General features: G+C 30.3%; 3 protein-coding genes across 3 annotated transcripts; all 3 read right to left on the bottom strand.

Moving 5' to 3' along the window:
* Window positions 1-1231: 1231 nt before the first annotated feature.
* LOC131640397 (putative pentatricopeptide repeat-containing protein At1g09680) lies at window positions 1232-3814 on the bottom strand. The gene has a single exon (XM_058910795.1). It carries the CDS (start codon window positions 3788-3790, stop codon window positions 1988-1990), a length of 1803 nt encoding a protein of 600 aa, XP_058766778.1. The 5' UTR covers window positions 3791-3814; the 3' UTR covers window positions 1232-1987.
* A 3718-nt stretch (window positions 3815-7532) lies between these two features.
* LOC131640400 (uncharacterized) lies at window positions 7533-8171 on the bottom strand. Its single transcript, XM_058910798.1, has one exon. The coding sequence runs from the start codon at window positions 8169-8171 to the stop codon at window positions 7569-7571; it is 603 nt and encodes a 200-aa protein (XP_058766781.1). The 3' UTR covers window positions 7533-7568.
* A 1457-nt stretch (window positions 8172-9628) lies between these two features.
* Window positions 9629-12035, bottom strand: LOC131640395 (glutamine synthetase nodule isozyme-like). Its single transcript, XM_058910793.1, has 5 exons — window positions 11954-12035; window positions 11471-11510; window positions 11199-11302; window positions 11072-11120; window positions 9629-10658 (listed from the first exon to the last, which is right to left on the bottom strand). Exons 1-5 carry the CDS (start codon window positions 12025-12027, stop codon window positions 9855-9857), a joined length of 1071 nt encoding a protein of 356 aa, XP_058766776.1. The 5' UTR covers window positions 12028-12035; the 3' UTR covers window positions 9629-9854.
* Between the last annotated feature and the right edge of the window lie 3919 nt (window positions 12036-15954).

The following is a 15954-nucleotide window of genomic DNA, read 5'->3' as shown; positions in this document are numbered from 1 at the left end:
TAAGTATATATAATATTTATAAAAATAAATATTATAAATTCAAGATTACATTTATATTTAAGTTAAGAAAATATTAAAATTTTTAATCTATAATTTATATTTCTATTTACAATAAATTTAAAAATGGTTCTCTTTTTAAAAATATAATATAAAGTTATGTTTTTTTTTTTTTATCACAATTCACAATTTAACTCTATATATAAAACGCAATAGAAGTATATAATAAAGTCCCCCATGTGTATTAGACATATATTTTAGAATGTCACACATACCAACACACATATAATTGATTCAATTTTAAGCTACGCTCCATTTTATGATTAAATTTATTCTGAAAACATATTTTCGAAATGTTTCCAAAAATGCATTTCTAAATTCTAGTGAATAAGTATAATACTGTTTCGTTCAGATTTAAGTGATTGAATTTATATAATTATGGGCCAGTTTGTTTCAGCTTTAAAAAAATGGATTTTTTCTTTGTATTTTTGAAAATAGATTTCCTAAAACCGTTTTTTAAAATATTACAAATTTTTTTATATTCGTTTTTTCTAAAATGAAACACTTAATTTGACATCCTATAACATAAACATACATAATTGAAGACCAAAACTTAGTCAAAATCATAATTTTTTCAAAAAGTTGTATTTCAAAAATGATTTTTATGAAAATCTATTTAAAATAGCTTCAAAATTAAGTGATTTTTTTGAAATTTTGATATCCAAATTTTTTCCTCATAAATAGATGAAATACCTAAAATCACATTTTAAGAATAACTATTCAAACAAATTTTTCATTTGAAGCTTTTATAAAAAGTTTCTTTGTAAAAAAAATTTTCACAAAATTTGATAACACTATAAAAATCATTTTTTAAAAAAAGCCAAATATTTTCACAAAATGTTTGGTCATAATGTTTGAAGACTTTGATTGATTATTGCTTGGAATTCTAGTGAATTAGTATAATACTGTTTGGTTCTTGAATTTGTATAATTATGTTTGGTCATATAATTATGTTTGAAGACTTTGATTAGGTGATTATTGCTGGGAGTGATTTCAATTTTGACATTGAAGCGAATATTTTGGAAATGTATTTTCAGAGATATAAAATGTATTTTCGAAATAAATTTAGTTGTAAAATAGAACGTAGTTCAAAGGCGAATGAATTATATGTGGGTGGGGTGCATTTGAAAATGCATTAAAAAAATTTCCTTAAAAAATAGTGTTAAATAGCACATAAATAGTGTAAAAAATTTCACCAAGTTTTCAAGTACAATATGCTTTATCCGAATAGAACAGAAATCAAAGAAACAATAATCTTCATTAAGCTGCAAACTCCTCTTGGCAAGAGGATCCGCACAAAAGTTCTCTTCCCTAAACACATTTCATACCCGCACCATCCAATCCATATCAATGTATTCTTTGATTTTGCTTAACAAGGCACTTTCCATGGGGTTCACCTTGTTAATATTGTTCATCCCATTAACTACTCCAGTCGAATCGATATTTACTTCAATGACATTTACACCTATTCTCTTAGCAATAATTAAACCTTTTAGTAACAGTTTTGGATTTTTGTATTAGCAACAGCTACCTATCTCAAAAGTACACATAATTTTGCCACTACAAACTACAGACAATTACGACGTAAATATTTTGTAATAGTTTAAGATAATTGGAGTGATTGTATGCAATTATAGTGTTTGTCATCAGTACTGTACACTAATATGCACATACACTGCAACATGTCTTTAAAATAATGTGTTGGTGCTACATTTAGTGGCAGATATGCTGTGCTACTCAGATCAATAGGTATCAGCTCAACATATATTGGATGCGACGCTAACACATTGACACTGAATATTAGTTAGAGAAAATCGATTGTATGAGACTAAACATTTCAGTGTTATGTAATCAGTATTGTACACTAATTTGTTGGACACCCATACTTGCTTCTAACCTGATCTGTTGGTGCTACTTAGTTCAATGAATATCAGCTCCTCAGTCTATCTTTTGAAATTTTACTTGATTCATTGACTAGTGCTATATATGAAGCATAATCTGAAACAAGTCCTTTCTCACCACTAAATATGTTAAAATCAACAGAACCTCCATGCTTGCAATGACCATCTAGTAAAATATTAAACGTAATATCATTTGGAACCACTCCCAAATTAAGCATTGCATCAAGCAACATTCTAGCATTTTTCATCTGACCTTGTTTGCAAAATCCATTCATTAGCGCATTATAAGTAACAACTCCTGGTACACGTCCATCTCTCTGCATCTCTTTCAGTAACTTGGCTCCAATCTTTACATCACCTTTCTTACAATAGCAATCAATAACCATTGTATACGTTGGATCATCGGGTTTATAACCAGCACTCAACATATCCCTCAACAACTTTTCAGCATCGCGAACTCTTCCGTCTCTACAAAGTCCCGATATTAGTGCAGTAAAAGCAACATCATCAAGCTTAATCCCTTCCTCAACCATTCTATCCTTAATCTCCAATGCCGATTCCATATCTCCGTCTTTACAGCATCCATCCATTAGAGTAGTGAACGTGATCTTATCAGGCTTGAAATCATTCCCAATCATCTCATTAAAAAGCTTCCTAGCCTCCTTGATATCTCCAACCCGACAAAGCCCATTGATCAACGCGTTATAAGTAATCAAATCAGGTCTCACACCTTCATCCTTCATCTTCTCAAAATTTCTCAACGCCAAATCAATTTTCCCATCTTTACACTGTCCATCAATCAAAGTAGTGAAAGTTACACCGTTAGGAACCAACCCCCTCTCACCCATTTCATCAAACAAATTGTTCGCATCATCTAACCTACTTTCCTTACACAACCCATTAATCAAAGCACTGTAAGTGAAAACATCAGGAGATATCCTTTCACTCTCCATAACACCTTTCAACGCAAAACCCTCCTCTACATTCCCAGCTTTACAGTACCCACTTATCAAAGTATTAAAACTAACAACAGTAGGACGCAAACGCCTCTTAGGAATTTCATCAAACACCTTCCGCGCATTCGTAGCATCACCAACTTTTGAAAAGCCATGCATCAAAATGTTGAAAAGATAAACTTTTGGCGGATACCCATAATCCAAAACCTCCAAATAAAACTCCCAACAAGGCTCCGGTTGTTTCAGCTTCATAACACGAAGGAGAAGATACTCACAACCACGAAGCGGGATTGCAAAGTTGTTCTTTTTCAGCAATCGTAGACACTGAATTGCGTCTGGTATGAATCCAGAGTCCGTGTAAGCAGTGATTAAAGCATCAAAAACAAGAACAGAGCAATGATGATGGTGGTGGTGAGTAGGGTTTGTTTGGAGAAGGGAAGAGAGGAGGGAAGAAGAAGACTGGTGACCCATTCGGGAGATGATGAAAAGGAAGAGGGAATGTGTTTGTGAGAGCATGTTATGGGAAGAGAGAAAGTGTGCCATGGTGGAGTAGTTATGGAGAGTGTGGCGAAAGGGAGGGCGAGAAGCGAGCCAGTTGAAGAAGGAGAAGAGGGAGTGAGGGGAAAGAGAGAGAGGGTTGAGGTTGATGAGGTTGGTGATGTGGTGAGAAGTGAGGCAAGGGAGAATGCGTTTGAGGGAGGGGTTGAGAGAGTAATCGGGAGGTGTTTGAGAATGGAGATTGTTGCTGTTGTTGTTGTGGATGGTGTTGATCGCTTCTGAGATTGTGTAGAGAATGTCATGGTTTTTGTAGCGAGGTTTTGATGAAAAAGAGACAAGGCTGTGATGAATATGAAAATGATGAGGTTTAAGTTTCATGGTTGGTTGGTCGTGCTGTGGCAATGTCTGTTTTTACATTTTGATTCTTATACATTAAAATATTACTAGTAAATGTCAGTGTTCTACTCTTACTGGTGTTGGTTTGGGCTGTATGGGCCATGACATAAATGTTAGGGAATTTCTCTTCATTATTATGGTGTGTCTCACACCTTAGAAAATTTAAAGTTATTTTGGGCTATATTCGGGAGTTTGGAGGAGAGGGGAGGGAAATACTTTTAAAAAAATGATTTTATTTAGAATGATAAAAGAGTCATTATCATTACTAAATTTTTAATTTTTAGAATACTATAACAACCTAAAAGATATTTGGAAAATTTATGTAACCCCTTCAAAACCCTTCAAAACCCTCCTTCAATACAATTTTTGAGTTCCCCCATTTTATGGGGTTTTTGGTGTTATGAATAAACTCAAACCCTGCAAAACCCTCCTATACCCAAAATCTTTTTATCCTTTTCATCCAATTCTTCTTATTTTCCAAAGCTCTCCCCTCCATTCCCCTCCAAACTCCCAAACATGTTTTCTTAGAGATGCATTTTCGGATACTCCTTAAATTATTTCTTCTTACGTAAATCCTACGTAAATCAAGCCGTCACTCCATTTTTATCATATGTATTTGCAAAAAATTTATAGGGCGTATTCAAAGATGCATCTTCGAAAAACATTCATAAGTACATTTTGAGCTATTTAAACATCTATGTATTTTGGATATACATCTCCAAAAACTTTCCTCCATGCATCTTGGGCAGAAACATTGTCTTAAGTTTGTATTTTTTTAAGACAAAGCCATTTTAATCCGACGAATAGTGTCACAATTTGACTCAAACATTAATAAAAATGCACATTATAGAACAAAGTAATGCATTAATTAAAAAAATCCCATAATATTATAAATATTGTTCTCAAAGTATGGAAAATAATACTAAAACATTGCAAAATACAAAAAAAAAAACATAACATACTGTGTATGCCTAATCCTAACCCCTGGTTCCTCCTCTATTGCCTGTAACCCAAGGTATTCCGTGACTCGATAAGAATGACATGTCCAAGGGCAACTGCATCATTGTCACCTCTCTCAACCCGCCCAAACTATATGCCCTCATACATAGGCCACTTAATATTTTGACAAGTCAACAACACATCTATGAAATGGTCATCCCTAACTTGCTCATTCTCCAAGATCTCCTCACGAGTTGGCCTAGATGGACGTCCAAGAGCGTTTGATGTCATGACAGAGTTTAATACACTATATAACTAAGTCTTGTAACCATCCACATAAGACCACTGACTTATGGCTCGCATGCTCCGATAATCCTCTGGTACCAGATGAATCTCGTAATTCATTAGTATGTCATCAAGATGTCTGCGGACGATGCTATTAGGAGCAGACTTGAAGGGAGATCTCGGAATGATCTGCACATATCTAAATGGCCGATCGCATAATATCATTATTTCTGCACGGGAAGTACATGCAAGCACGTGGTCAATCCTCGATATACCCTACCATACTATCAAACTCGTGTATGCGGTGAACATAAGATAAGACTTATCCCTAAAAGTTAATAAGAAAAAATATTAGTAACATCTGTAAAAAGTGCTTTTAAAATTATTAGGAGCTATAGAAATTACCTGTTGGAACAAAATTGGTTTGTACCGTATCCCTTAGGTTTTGATGATAACAAAGCATTTAAAGAACAACTGGATATACTAATGTTTATTCAAGTATACCGGAACATAGACGATAATTCAGATTTAAATTCAGTTCTGAAACTACATCAAACATTCAAAGAGAAGGTTAAAGTTGCAGATTCTGAAGATCAGACTCTAAAGAATCAGCCTTTGAAGAAGTCAACTCTGAAGACCAAAGTCTGAAGAAAAGTCATCCTCTGATGGATCAGAACACAAAGATCCCAGACTCTAATAAGATCAACTTTTGAAGATTAAGTAAACCTCTGAAGACTCAGAGTCTGAAGGATCAAAAGTTATAACTCAGACTTTGAAAGATCAAAACTTGATGCAGTCAAAGCTCAAGAACCAATGAAAGTCTAACAGGTCACTATCAGACTCTAAGGTTAATATGTCTTCTGCTGATCACATGAAGACTTAGCAGAAGTTTGGAGAAGCTTGAAGTATTGCAACTGATAATTCCTTTTGTATAAAAGGAGTTTCAAATGACATTGCAATGGCATTAACCATATTAGGAAGCTTTGCATAGGATCTGGTGATGCTTCTCTCAAAGAATCTCTTGTGTAAGAAGTTCTCTCCAACATCTCGTTGGCGTCCCTCTATAAAAGGAGCTGAAAACTTAAAGAAAGGGAACAACACTAGAACTACACAACACTGCGCCTTGATAAATAAAGATTTGTTACTCTATCAATTCAATTGCATAGGCTTAACTTAGAACTTCCCAACACTTGTATATTCTTATAAGTTTTAAGTCTTAGAGTCTTTTGTATTGTATATTGTCTATATATATATATATGTATATATATATATATATATATATATATATATATATGTATATATATATATATATATGTATATATATATATATATATATGTATATATATATATATATATATGTATATATATATATATATATATGTATATATATATATATATATGTATATATATATATATGTATATATATATATATATGTATATATATATATATGTATATATATATATATGTATATATATATATATATATATATGTATATATATATATATATATATATATATATATATATATATATATATATGTATATATATATATATGTATATATATATATATATATATATATATATATATATAGATATATATATATATATATATATATATATATATATATATATATATATATATATATATATATATATATATACATACACATATATACATATATACATATATATATATACATATATATATACATATATATATATATATATATATATATATATATATATATATATATATATATATATATATATATATATATATATATATATATATATATATATATATATATATATATAATAGGCTAAATCAAATCTTTTTCACTAAATAAAATATTGACTTTGTCTAGCCTGAATCAATTCTAATGAAGAATGATTCAATTCAGATGAAAATATAACAATGTAGCAATCCTTACAACATGAACCAATTCAAAATGTGAGCGGTACTTTGTGATATTTAGAGCAGACATAGCAATAGTTGTACTGGAATTATCGCATCAGGCGTATGAAATATATGGATCTAACATATCTTATTAAAAGATATAATTTGTTAAACCAGAGTTGTTGAAGATATGATTTTCTACTGAATGATTTTCCATATCAGAAGCCATTGATGATGGTAGAAAGAACCAGAAATGAAAGAAGGTGACCGGGACAAAAAACATTGAATAATAGAAAGAAAAAGAAAACCATAGCCTATTAAACTAGCTAATATACCATGCAAGAGATGAGAGAATGTTATAGATATCATCACAGAGATTACTGCATTATACCTTCATTTGGTAGATCCTAATCCAAATCAAAATAACAAATAGCACTTGTTCTCAATATTTAAGGCTAAAAATCATGAACTTAGAAAAAAAAAATACAATAACAATCCTAGAAAAGAATAAAGAAAAAAGCCTAAAATCCTAACTAACCTAATAACAAGCTAAAAATGGAAGAAATTAACTCTAACATAAAAAAATATGAGAATTTCTTTGCAGTATTGGCAATATATAATTGTTACGATCAAAAACATTTATTTAAAACCATTAACTGAAGGTACTCTCTTTGTTAATGGACGATGATCTCTTGAAACAACACTACTTGAATCAACCACATCTCCTTCTCTTCCACATACAACACCATGCTTAAAGAAAAACCCTTTTCTTATAATCTTCTTCTTATTCTTTCTAACAACATCATCATCTACACTTGTAATAGCAATATTGTCGGTGCTACTCACAAGTTTCTTGCGGTTTTGATTATTATTAGACACTATAAGCTTGTTCAAATGCCTTGAAATGCTCTGAACTTCATATTCATCAAGTAGAGACTCCTCCTTCTTGTGATGAATCGGTGAGCTTGAACATTCTTTTATTTCCTTTTCCATTGATCTTTTTGCTTCTATCTCTAACTTGTAACGAGAAGGCCTCGGTTCGCGACGATTCCTTCTTACGAAAAACTCACTCGAAATAGCCTCTCCTTCATGGCATGATCCGGAACCGTGTTGATACCATGCCCATGCAGCTGCTTTTACAATGGCTAAGTCATCATCATTGATGTGATCATCTTTAATAGTGTTGTTGCTAGGTTTCTTTCTGTGAGAAAGAGAGTTTAGAAAAGAGAGCATGGAAGCCATGAATGAATGTGTGGGAAAATTATGTTCCACGCATTAAGGTTATGGAAAGGAGGTTAGGTATGAGAGTACTATGTTTTTGTTGAACACGTCATGTGTTAAAAGGGAGGGATATATGTGATTTTGTTGAGATGCGGTTTACTTGGCTGCTAGTATAGATGGTTGAATGGTGTTGTTGGAATTTAATAGGGTTATTTAATTTGAACATGAGATTTGGGACCCTCATGTGGAGCCTTTCTAGGAGAATTAGTTTGTTATAGTTAAGAAATATGTATTCTTTTGACTTGTATTCGCTTGAAGATTATCATGACTAAGGATCTATTCATACCAAAGTCATTTTCATAGGAATAGTTTTGTAGTTTTTTTGGGTGATAAAATAAAACCAAACATTTATAAAGAAAAATGGATTAGGCCCTTATCCTTTTTTGGGCCTGAGTTATGGATTACATAGTGAAAACTTTTGACAATTTCTCTTTTCACCCTAGTACTTTCTCTCATATCTTGAAAATAAAAAATTGCCATCGAAATATCTTTTGAGATGTATCTTTGGACGCACTTTAAATCACCTCATCCTTCGTAAATCAAACAGTCATCTTGTTTTGTAAAAAATTAATTCAAAGATGTATCATCGAAATTTTTCAGGTGAATACGGATATGCATCTTCAAAAATTCTCCTGTCCCCAATTACTACACATTTTTCATTCAAATTGGCGCCGTTGTCTGAGAATCTCTTTTGATTTTAATCAATATTAGAGTCATATAAATTGTATTATCGCATTCTGACCCTTGTGTTCCTGCGTTTCTGACCTTTACGTGATCTAGCGTAAAAACTCAATTTTCTAAAAAATTATCTCTAAATCAAAATTTTACCGTGTCATTTCTTAAAAAAAATAAAATATTAAGGATCAAAGTCCCATACTTTAGAAGGAAAAAAAAGGGATACCACCCTAAAATCTTTAATTCATTGTTTTTCTATTTTATTTATTTTATTTTTTATTTTCATATGTTAAAAATAATAATTCCAAGGTTAAGGCACAAGAAAAAAAGAATATTAAATCTAAAAAATACAGTTAATTAATTTTTTAATAAATAAAAAATTATTTATATATTTATAAAAAATTTAGGTGAGTTTCCAAGTTGTTTTACACTAAAGATAATTTTACTAGCAGAAGTTGAATCCACAACCTCTTGATGTGGGAATCAATTTCCTACTAACCGAGTCAATCGTTCTTGTTTGTATCGTTTTTGTTTGTATTCAAAATGGAAGATGGAAGAGGGGTGAAGTTTAGTTTAAATTTTAAAATACATAATATCACTATCCTTATGTTGTCAAAATTTTAAAGCAACCATTTCTAAGAATTGCACATGATTTCAGATGTATGCCTTACCACAACAAATACTTAGAACACAAATTTATGAGAAGCTTAATTCATATAAACTTAACATAACAAGTACCAACATAATATACCAAATCACTCATTCAAACTAGTCAAAACCACAAGCAAACAAGGCCTTCCTTAAACATCATGCGAATCAAAACAAGACTTCACACACAAATTCTAAACAAACAAACAAACAAACTGATAAAAAACAAAAATCCACATCTTAGTACTAACAATACCATAATAATTAAGAAGAAACAACTAGATCCAAATATGATGATGATTACTCCAAATCCAAAGCTTTTCATGGTTTCCAGAGAATGGTTGTCTCTGCAATCATGGAAGTAACAATATACGGATCCATGTTAGAAGCAGGCCTTCTGTCCTCAAAGTAACCCTTCCCTGCTTTCTCAGTGTCCCTTCCTACCCTAACAGAAGCACCGCGATTCGCAACGCCCCATTTGAACGTGTTGATGTCAGCAGTTTCATGTTTTCCAGTCAAACGTCGCTCATTGCCTTCTCCATAAGCACAAATATGCTCTTTGTGCTTCTTCTCCAAGTTCGAAATCGCGTTCTTAATCACTTCATATCCACCGTCTTCCCTCATCGATTTCGTGCTGTAGTTCGTGTGAGCACCAGCACCATTCCAATCACCCTTCACTGGTTTAGGATCCAAAGACAAAACAGCTCCTGCAATCTCGGTGATCCTCTCCAGAAGATATCGAGCGACCCAAATCTCATCACCTGCAGAGATTCCTAGAGCTGGACCAACTTGAAACTCCCACTGGCCAGGCATAACTTCTGCGTTAACGCCACTTATGGTAATGCCAGCATAAAGACATGCTTTGTAATGTGCGTCGACGATGTCACGCCCGAAAGCCTTGTCAGCACCGATACCACAGTAGTATGGTCCCTGAGGTCCAGGAAAACCACCACTGGGCCATCCATAAGGCCATGGAACATCTTTTTGCATCAAGGTGTATTCTTGCTCAATACCATACCATGGTTCTTCAGCAGCAACATCTGGGTGGCTAAATATCTTTTCAGCTGCATGTCTTTTGTTGCTGGCAAGGGGTTCTCCAGATGGAGCATAAGTATCACACATAACCTAAAATCACAAGTTCAACATCAACAAAAATGTTCTTTTATAGTAATGATAGTCAATATATACAACCAGGGTCGTCTTTGAAAGGGCATGCAGGCAGACCAAGGCACAAAATTTGTCCAGGTTACATCCCAGTTAAATAAGATCTCATAAAATATCTGTCACCGTTGAACTAAGATTAACATACACAAAGATATCTCAAATTTTTGGAGGCTCTATGTATATTAGAGCAATTTAACATTGACAATATATTATGAAATTCTATTTTCCTACAGTTTAACCAATGACAAATTTTCGGCCATATGCAATAGCCTGCTCGCCCTCAAAGCTGGTCTCAAACCTATATAGAGGTTCCAAAAATTTGAGATAGCATTATATACAATTACATAACATAGTGGAGAAGTAGAAACATGTACCAGGATATTGTTGCCCCTTCTGAATGGATCTTTGAAAATTGCTTGAGGACTGTTGTATAAATAAATAATATTAATAACAAAAGTTTATGAAATATGGAAAGAAAATAAGAAAAGAAAAGAAGCTTACTGTATGACCACTTCACTATCTTCTCCAGAAGCTTGACCACAGCTGGAACCGTCATAGGTCCACTTGGGAAGCTTAGAAGGATCATCTACAGGTCCAGGGAGAGTCTATATTCAAAACAATTCAAAAGTTAAAATGAATTTTAAATGTTTCCTAATTATAATTTAAAAACCATAAATGTGTCATAATGTTTAAAATAATAAAGAATAAATGTGCCATAAAGTGAAAATGATTTTGTCACTTTTTGATACATAGTTATGAAGTAAATTAATTACCCTTGCTTTACTCCTCAAGTCTATACCAGATCCACCGATCCTATAATAGTGGAAATAAAAGGGGTAAGAGTAGTTACATTTTACAAAAATACAAAAATACAAAAAAAAAGTTACATGAATAGGTAAAAGTAGTATAGTACTTTTATGTGAACGTGGAGTATGATAATTTGGTAAATAAAATGAGAAACAAACTATGAGAAAATTATGGGTTTGAAGAAATCATGCCTAAGGAAAACATTTATTATATATCAAAACTACTTAACCTAAAAAAAACAAGAACAAAAGATTGATCAAATGGAAAATGAAGGAAAAAATCAAACTCATTAAGAAAATTATTTGAAAAAACGTTCCTAGAAAAAATTAATACATGCATATATAAATATAAATCAATATAGAAATGAAAACCATGGCCTTCTCATTGGTTTCAGAGAGATTAAGGTTTTGGAGAGATTAAGGTTACATAGGGAAACAGGGTTTACGTACCATATGTATTCAGCGATGATCTTCTCGGTGGTTTCTGAGAGATTAAGGTTTGTTAGATCTGAGAGTAGAGACATATTCAAAATCAAGAAAACCAGAGTTTCTCTTGTTTGGTTTCGTAGCTGTTGCTCTTTTTGTTCGACGAATTCGGCAAAAAGTTGTGTGGTTTTAATAGTGTGCTTTCACCTTCATTCAAATAAGAAAATAAGAGTGTTACCCCCGTTACTTTAGATGGTTTTTTTGATATTTATAATTTATAAATAAAAATTCTTATATTAAAAAATTCTTATATTAAAAATTCATATATTAAAAAAAACATTTTATAAATATTTATAATTTATAAATAAAATTATATTAGAATTATAATTTGACTTTGTTATTAGTTGCATACACGTTTTTTTATCACTAATAAACTATATTTTGTTTATAAAAACATTTCTATTACTTAAAAATTTAATATATTTAACTACAAAATAATTTTTAAATTTTTAAATTATGATGCTAATTTAAAAAGAATAAAATTTATTAAATTTTTTTATAAGTTAACAAAAAAATCATTTAGGCTTTAAGTATATAATATCAATTAAGAAATTAAAACGAAAATATTTTTTAAAGTTGTTCGATATGAAATAAATAAATCAATGTTAATGATTTTAAAAAAACCAACATTCGTAAAAAAAAATTAAACACAAATGTTTTAAAAAAGAGAATGATCTAAAAAAATTAATTTAATTTTATATTTATTAAATTTTACATAATAATATTTAATGTTACATTCTTAATTATATTCATAATTATAGAAAACTTGACAAAAAATTATATTTATATTTATTAAATTTTACATAATAATATTTAATATTGCATTCTTAATTACATAAAGTTATAAATTTATGTTGTTTACTAAAAAAAACATGACAAAAAAATATAGAGGAAAGCTAAAAACATAAAAAAATGCAGAGAAAATCAAATTTAAACATACGCAATGATCACAAAAAATAGGATAATGTGTTATAGTAAATATATTTTAAATTATGTATTAAAATTATAGTAGTATATTAATATGTTAATAGTAAGAATATTTTAAATTATATATTATTGATCCTATAAATTTTATATATTGAGTTATTATAAAAAAGATCTTTAAACTTCAATTATTTTAAATGCACAGAAAAATGATTTAAATTAACATAATAATTTCATAAATATTTTAAATGCACAAAAAAATGGGTCATTGAAATTAATTGTATTTATAACTCACATTAATGTTTTAAACAAAAAATAAACGTTATTATTATATTTTGAGTATAAAGGTTCCTATATTATTAATTTATGATAATATTTCAAAATTCCTATTATATTATAGGATCGTTATAATTTTAGTGGTTTCTATAATTACTATTTTAATTTATATCATCATCAAAATTTTATACGGTTAACTTATTTCTTTTAGTTTGAAAATGATTTATAAAAATTTTCAAATTGACATTCCTCTAAATAAAATACTATTAAATTACTTATTTAAAATATTAAAAAAATTTCAAATTGACATTCCTTTAAATAAAATACTATAAAACTTATTTCTTCCACCTTTAATTATAAAAATAATATTATTATTTAATTTAAAAATTACTTAGTTAATAATTATATGGTCATAAATTTCAATTAACATCATTTATTTTAGTTAATAATATTAAATATGTCGGACATCTTTATTAATAATAAAAAGATTTTAGTTGAAGTATTAAATATATTTTTTATCAAATAAAATCATTATTTTGAATTATTACAAACAAAAAAATCTTTAAACTTCAAATAGAAAATGAAATAATAGACTTAGAAAAGATTTGATATTTCAATAGACTAATTGAAGTTTAAATGCACATAAACATGAATATGAAATAATAGATTTAAGAAATACTATCTTCTAATAGAAATATACAATTGAATGCTGATACAAATCATAATCAAATTTCATTTAACTTATCAGTCAAATTACACAACAAACACAATCAAAATAAGAGAAAATTGAATATAAAATCTAACATTTGTATCACAATGCAGAAGAGCACAGGAAAAGTCAGAAACAACATGAATAGTAGAAGAATGGCCTGAACATCAGAAGGATTGAGTGAAGTGATCCGACTAATTTTCAAATTTCTAAGTTTATCTTCTTCATTTATTCTTCATATACTTTTCACAGGTGTTGCTACTGTCAAATTGTGTGTGCAATATCACCAACCCACAAGACCATGAGAAAAATTCTATAATCTATTTTAACATAAATAGAGAGTCAGTCATATTCGATAAGCACAATTTAAGATCAATCAAAATAAATAGAGATCTCATAAACCGCAATCAAACCTCTGCTTGCCGTCTCGCTTGCAATCTTACACCAGTAGCATCATACATCACTTGCCAATCATTAACAAACTCCATGTGTATTAAATCAAACACATAAAAAATAAAATATCTAGATCAAAATGTTTATAGATTTTATGGTTAGAACAAAAAAAAATCATACAATCATAGCTAGAACCAATGCAGTAGCGAAAACAGTCCACCAAATCCTTCATGAAATTCAACCGCCATAGCAACAGCAGTAACAATATCTGAATGTGAAGACGATATTCCACCATATCCCATCAATTGTTACGCAACACGTTTGCTTTCCTTATACCTACAAAAAAATCATTAATCAATATTCAATTGTGTAGGATCGTTGAATTGGGATCAGAATACAGAATCACCTGAAATTATATTTGTTAACAGAGTAAGCAAAACCCATTTTAAATTAAACTTGATATTTTTCACAACAAATAAGCTTTAACCTGAAATCGTATACGAAGGAAATATTAATATTTAAAAAGTATACTGACATTACTCAAGCTGCAAGATAAGTTTTAACCTGCATGATTTTCATATGCATAATTTCAAGTTACAACATATAAGCTTTAACCTGAAATCGTATACAAAAGAAATATTAATATTTAAAAAGTATACAAACATTATTCAAGTTGCAAGATAAGCTTTAACCTGCGGAATTTTAAGTTACAACAGATAAGCTTTAACTTGAAATCGTATACAAAGGAAAGTGCTCCTTTTTCAAATCCATGTAATAACTAAAAATTCTACAATGATTCAAGCTGCAAGATCAAAACAAACATTATTAAAATAAAAATATTATACTTCATCAGATCCAAACATTACATACTAAAAGAGATCACAAAGCTTACAGTTCACCAAACCCAAACCCTTAATCAAATTTCAAAAAACACATAATTTAATTTTACCAGTCACAAACCTTTCCGGCTATTGAGATTAAATCCTATATGATGTAGCCTTAATTTAATTCAATATATAGCAGAGAAAATGGATGAACTTATTAGATTTATGAAAACAGACGTGGAGATGAACAAGTACACAAATCTAAACCTGAAACAAACGTTAACCATAAATAACAAAAGAATAAAAATCAGAAATAAACCCTCAAACATAACAATAAACTAATTAGATTTATGAAAACAACCATGGAGATGAACAAATCACAGATCTAAACCTAAAACAAACATTAACCATCATCATCATTGCACTTTCACCGAATCAAGCTTCGATAGAATCACAGAACACAACAACACAAATCATCGATTCCGTGTCACCATCATCATCAAACCAACAAACAACGAATCAGAAATCGAAAAGAGGAGAAGAAGAGATTGAGACCGAGAGTTTGCCGGAGAAGAGAACTCATATGAGTTCTTCGGCCGTCATGTTTGAAACGGACGCGAGATTGAAACAACGGAGAACTTGACCGAGAGAGAACATGGAGCGCCGCCGCTGCATGTGTTGTTTCTGAACATGATGAAATTGAAGATAGAGTGAAAGAGTTTTGAATTTGTATTGAGATACGATACCTCGAGCGTTTCACTTTCATATCAATTTATTTGCTCTTCCCCAAATATTTGTGTTTATCGTGTAACCCTTGAATGAAAAAAAATGATGTTTCA

The sequence above is a fragment of the Vicia villosa genome, unplaced genomic scaffold, assembly GCF_029867415.1.
Source record: "Vicia villosa cultivar HV-30 ecotype Madison, WI unplaced genomic scaffold, Vvil1.0 ctg.003093F_1_1, whole genome shotgun sequence".
NCBI lineage: Eukaryota > Viridiplantae > Streptophyta > Magnoliopsida > Fabales > Fabaceae > Vicia > Vicia villosa.
Note: the sequence above shows the minus strand (reverse complement) of the source record. Positions and strands in the feature narration are given on the sequence as shown.

Coding starts and splice junctions, on each gene's coding strand:
- LOC131640397 (XM_058910795.1), bottom strand. CDS start 3,790: ATGAAACTTAAACCTCATCATTTTCATATTCATCACAGCCTTGTCTCT.
- LOC131640400 (XM_058910798.1), bottom strand. CDS start 8,171: ATGGCTTCCATGCTCTCTTTTCTAAACTCTCTTTCTCACAGAAAGAAA.
- LOC131640395 (XM_058910793.1), bottom strand. CDS start 12,027: ATGTCTCTACTCTCAGATCTAACAAACCTTAATCTCTCAGAAACCACC. Junction 11,511..11,953: donor ATCATCGCTGAATACATATG/GTACGTAAACCC, acceptor CCACTATTATAG/GATCGGTGGATCTGGTATAG. Junction 11,303..11,470: donor ACTTGAGGAGTAAAGCAAGG/GTAATTAATTTA, acceptor TTTTGAATATAG/ACTCTCCCTGGACCTGTAGA.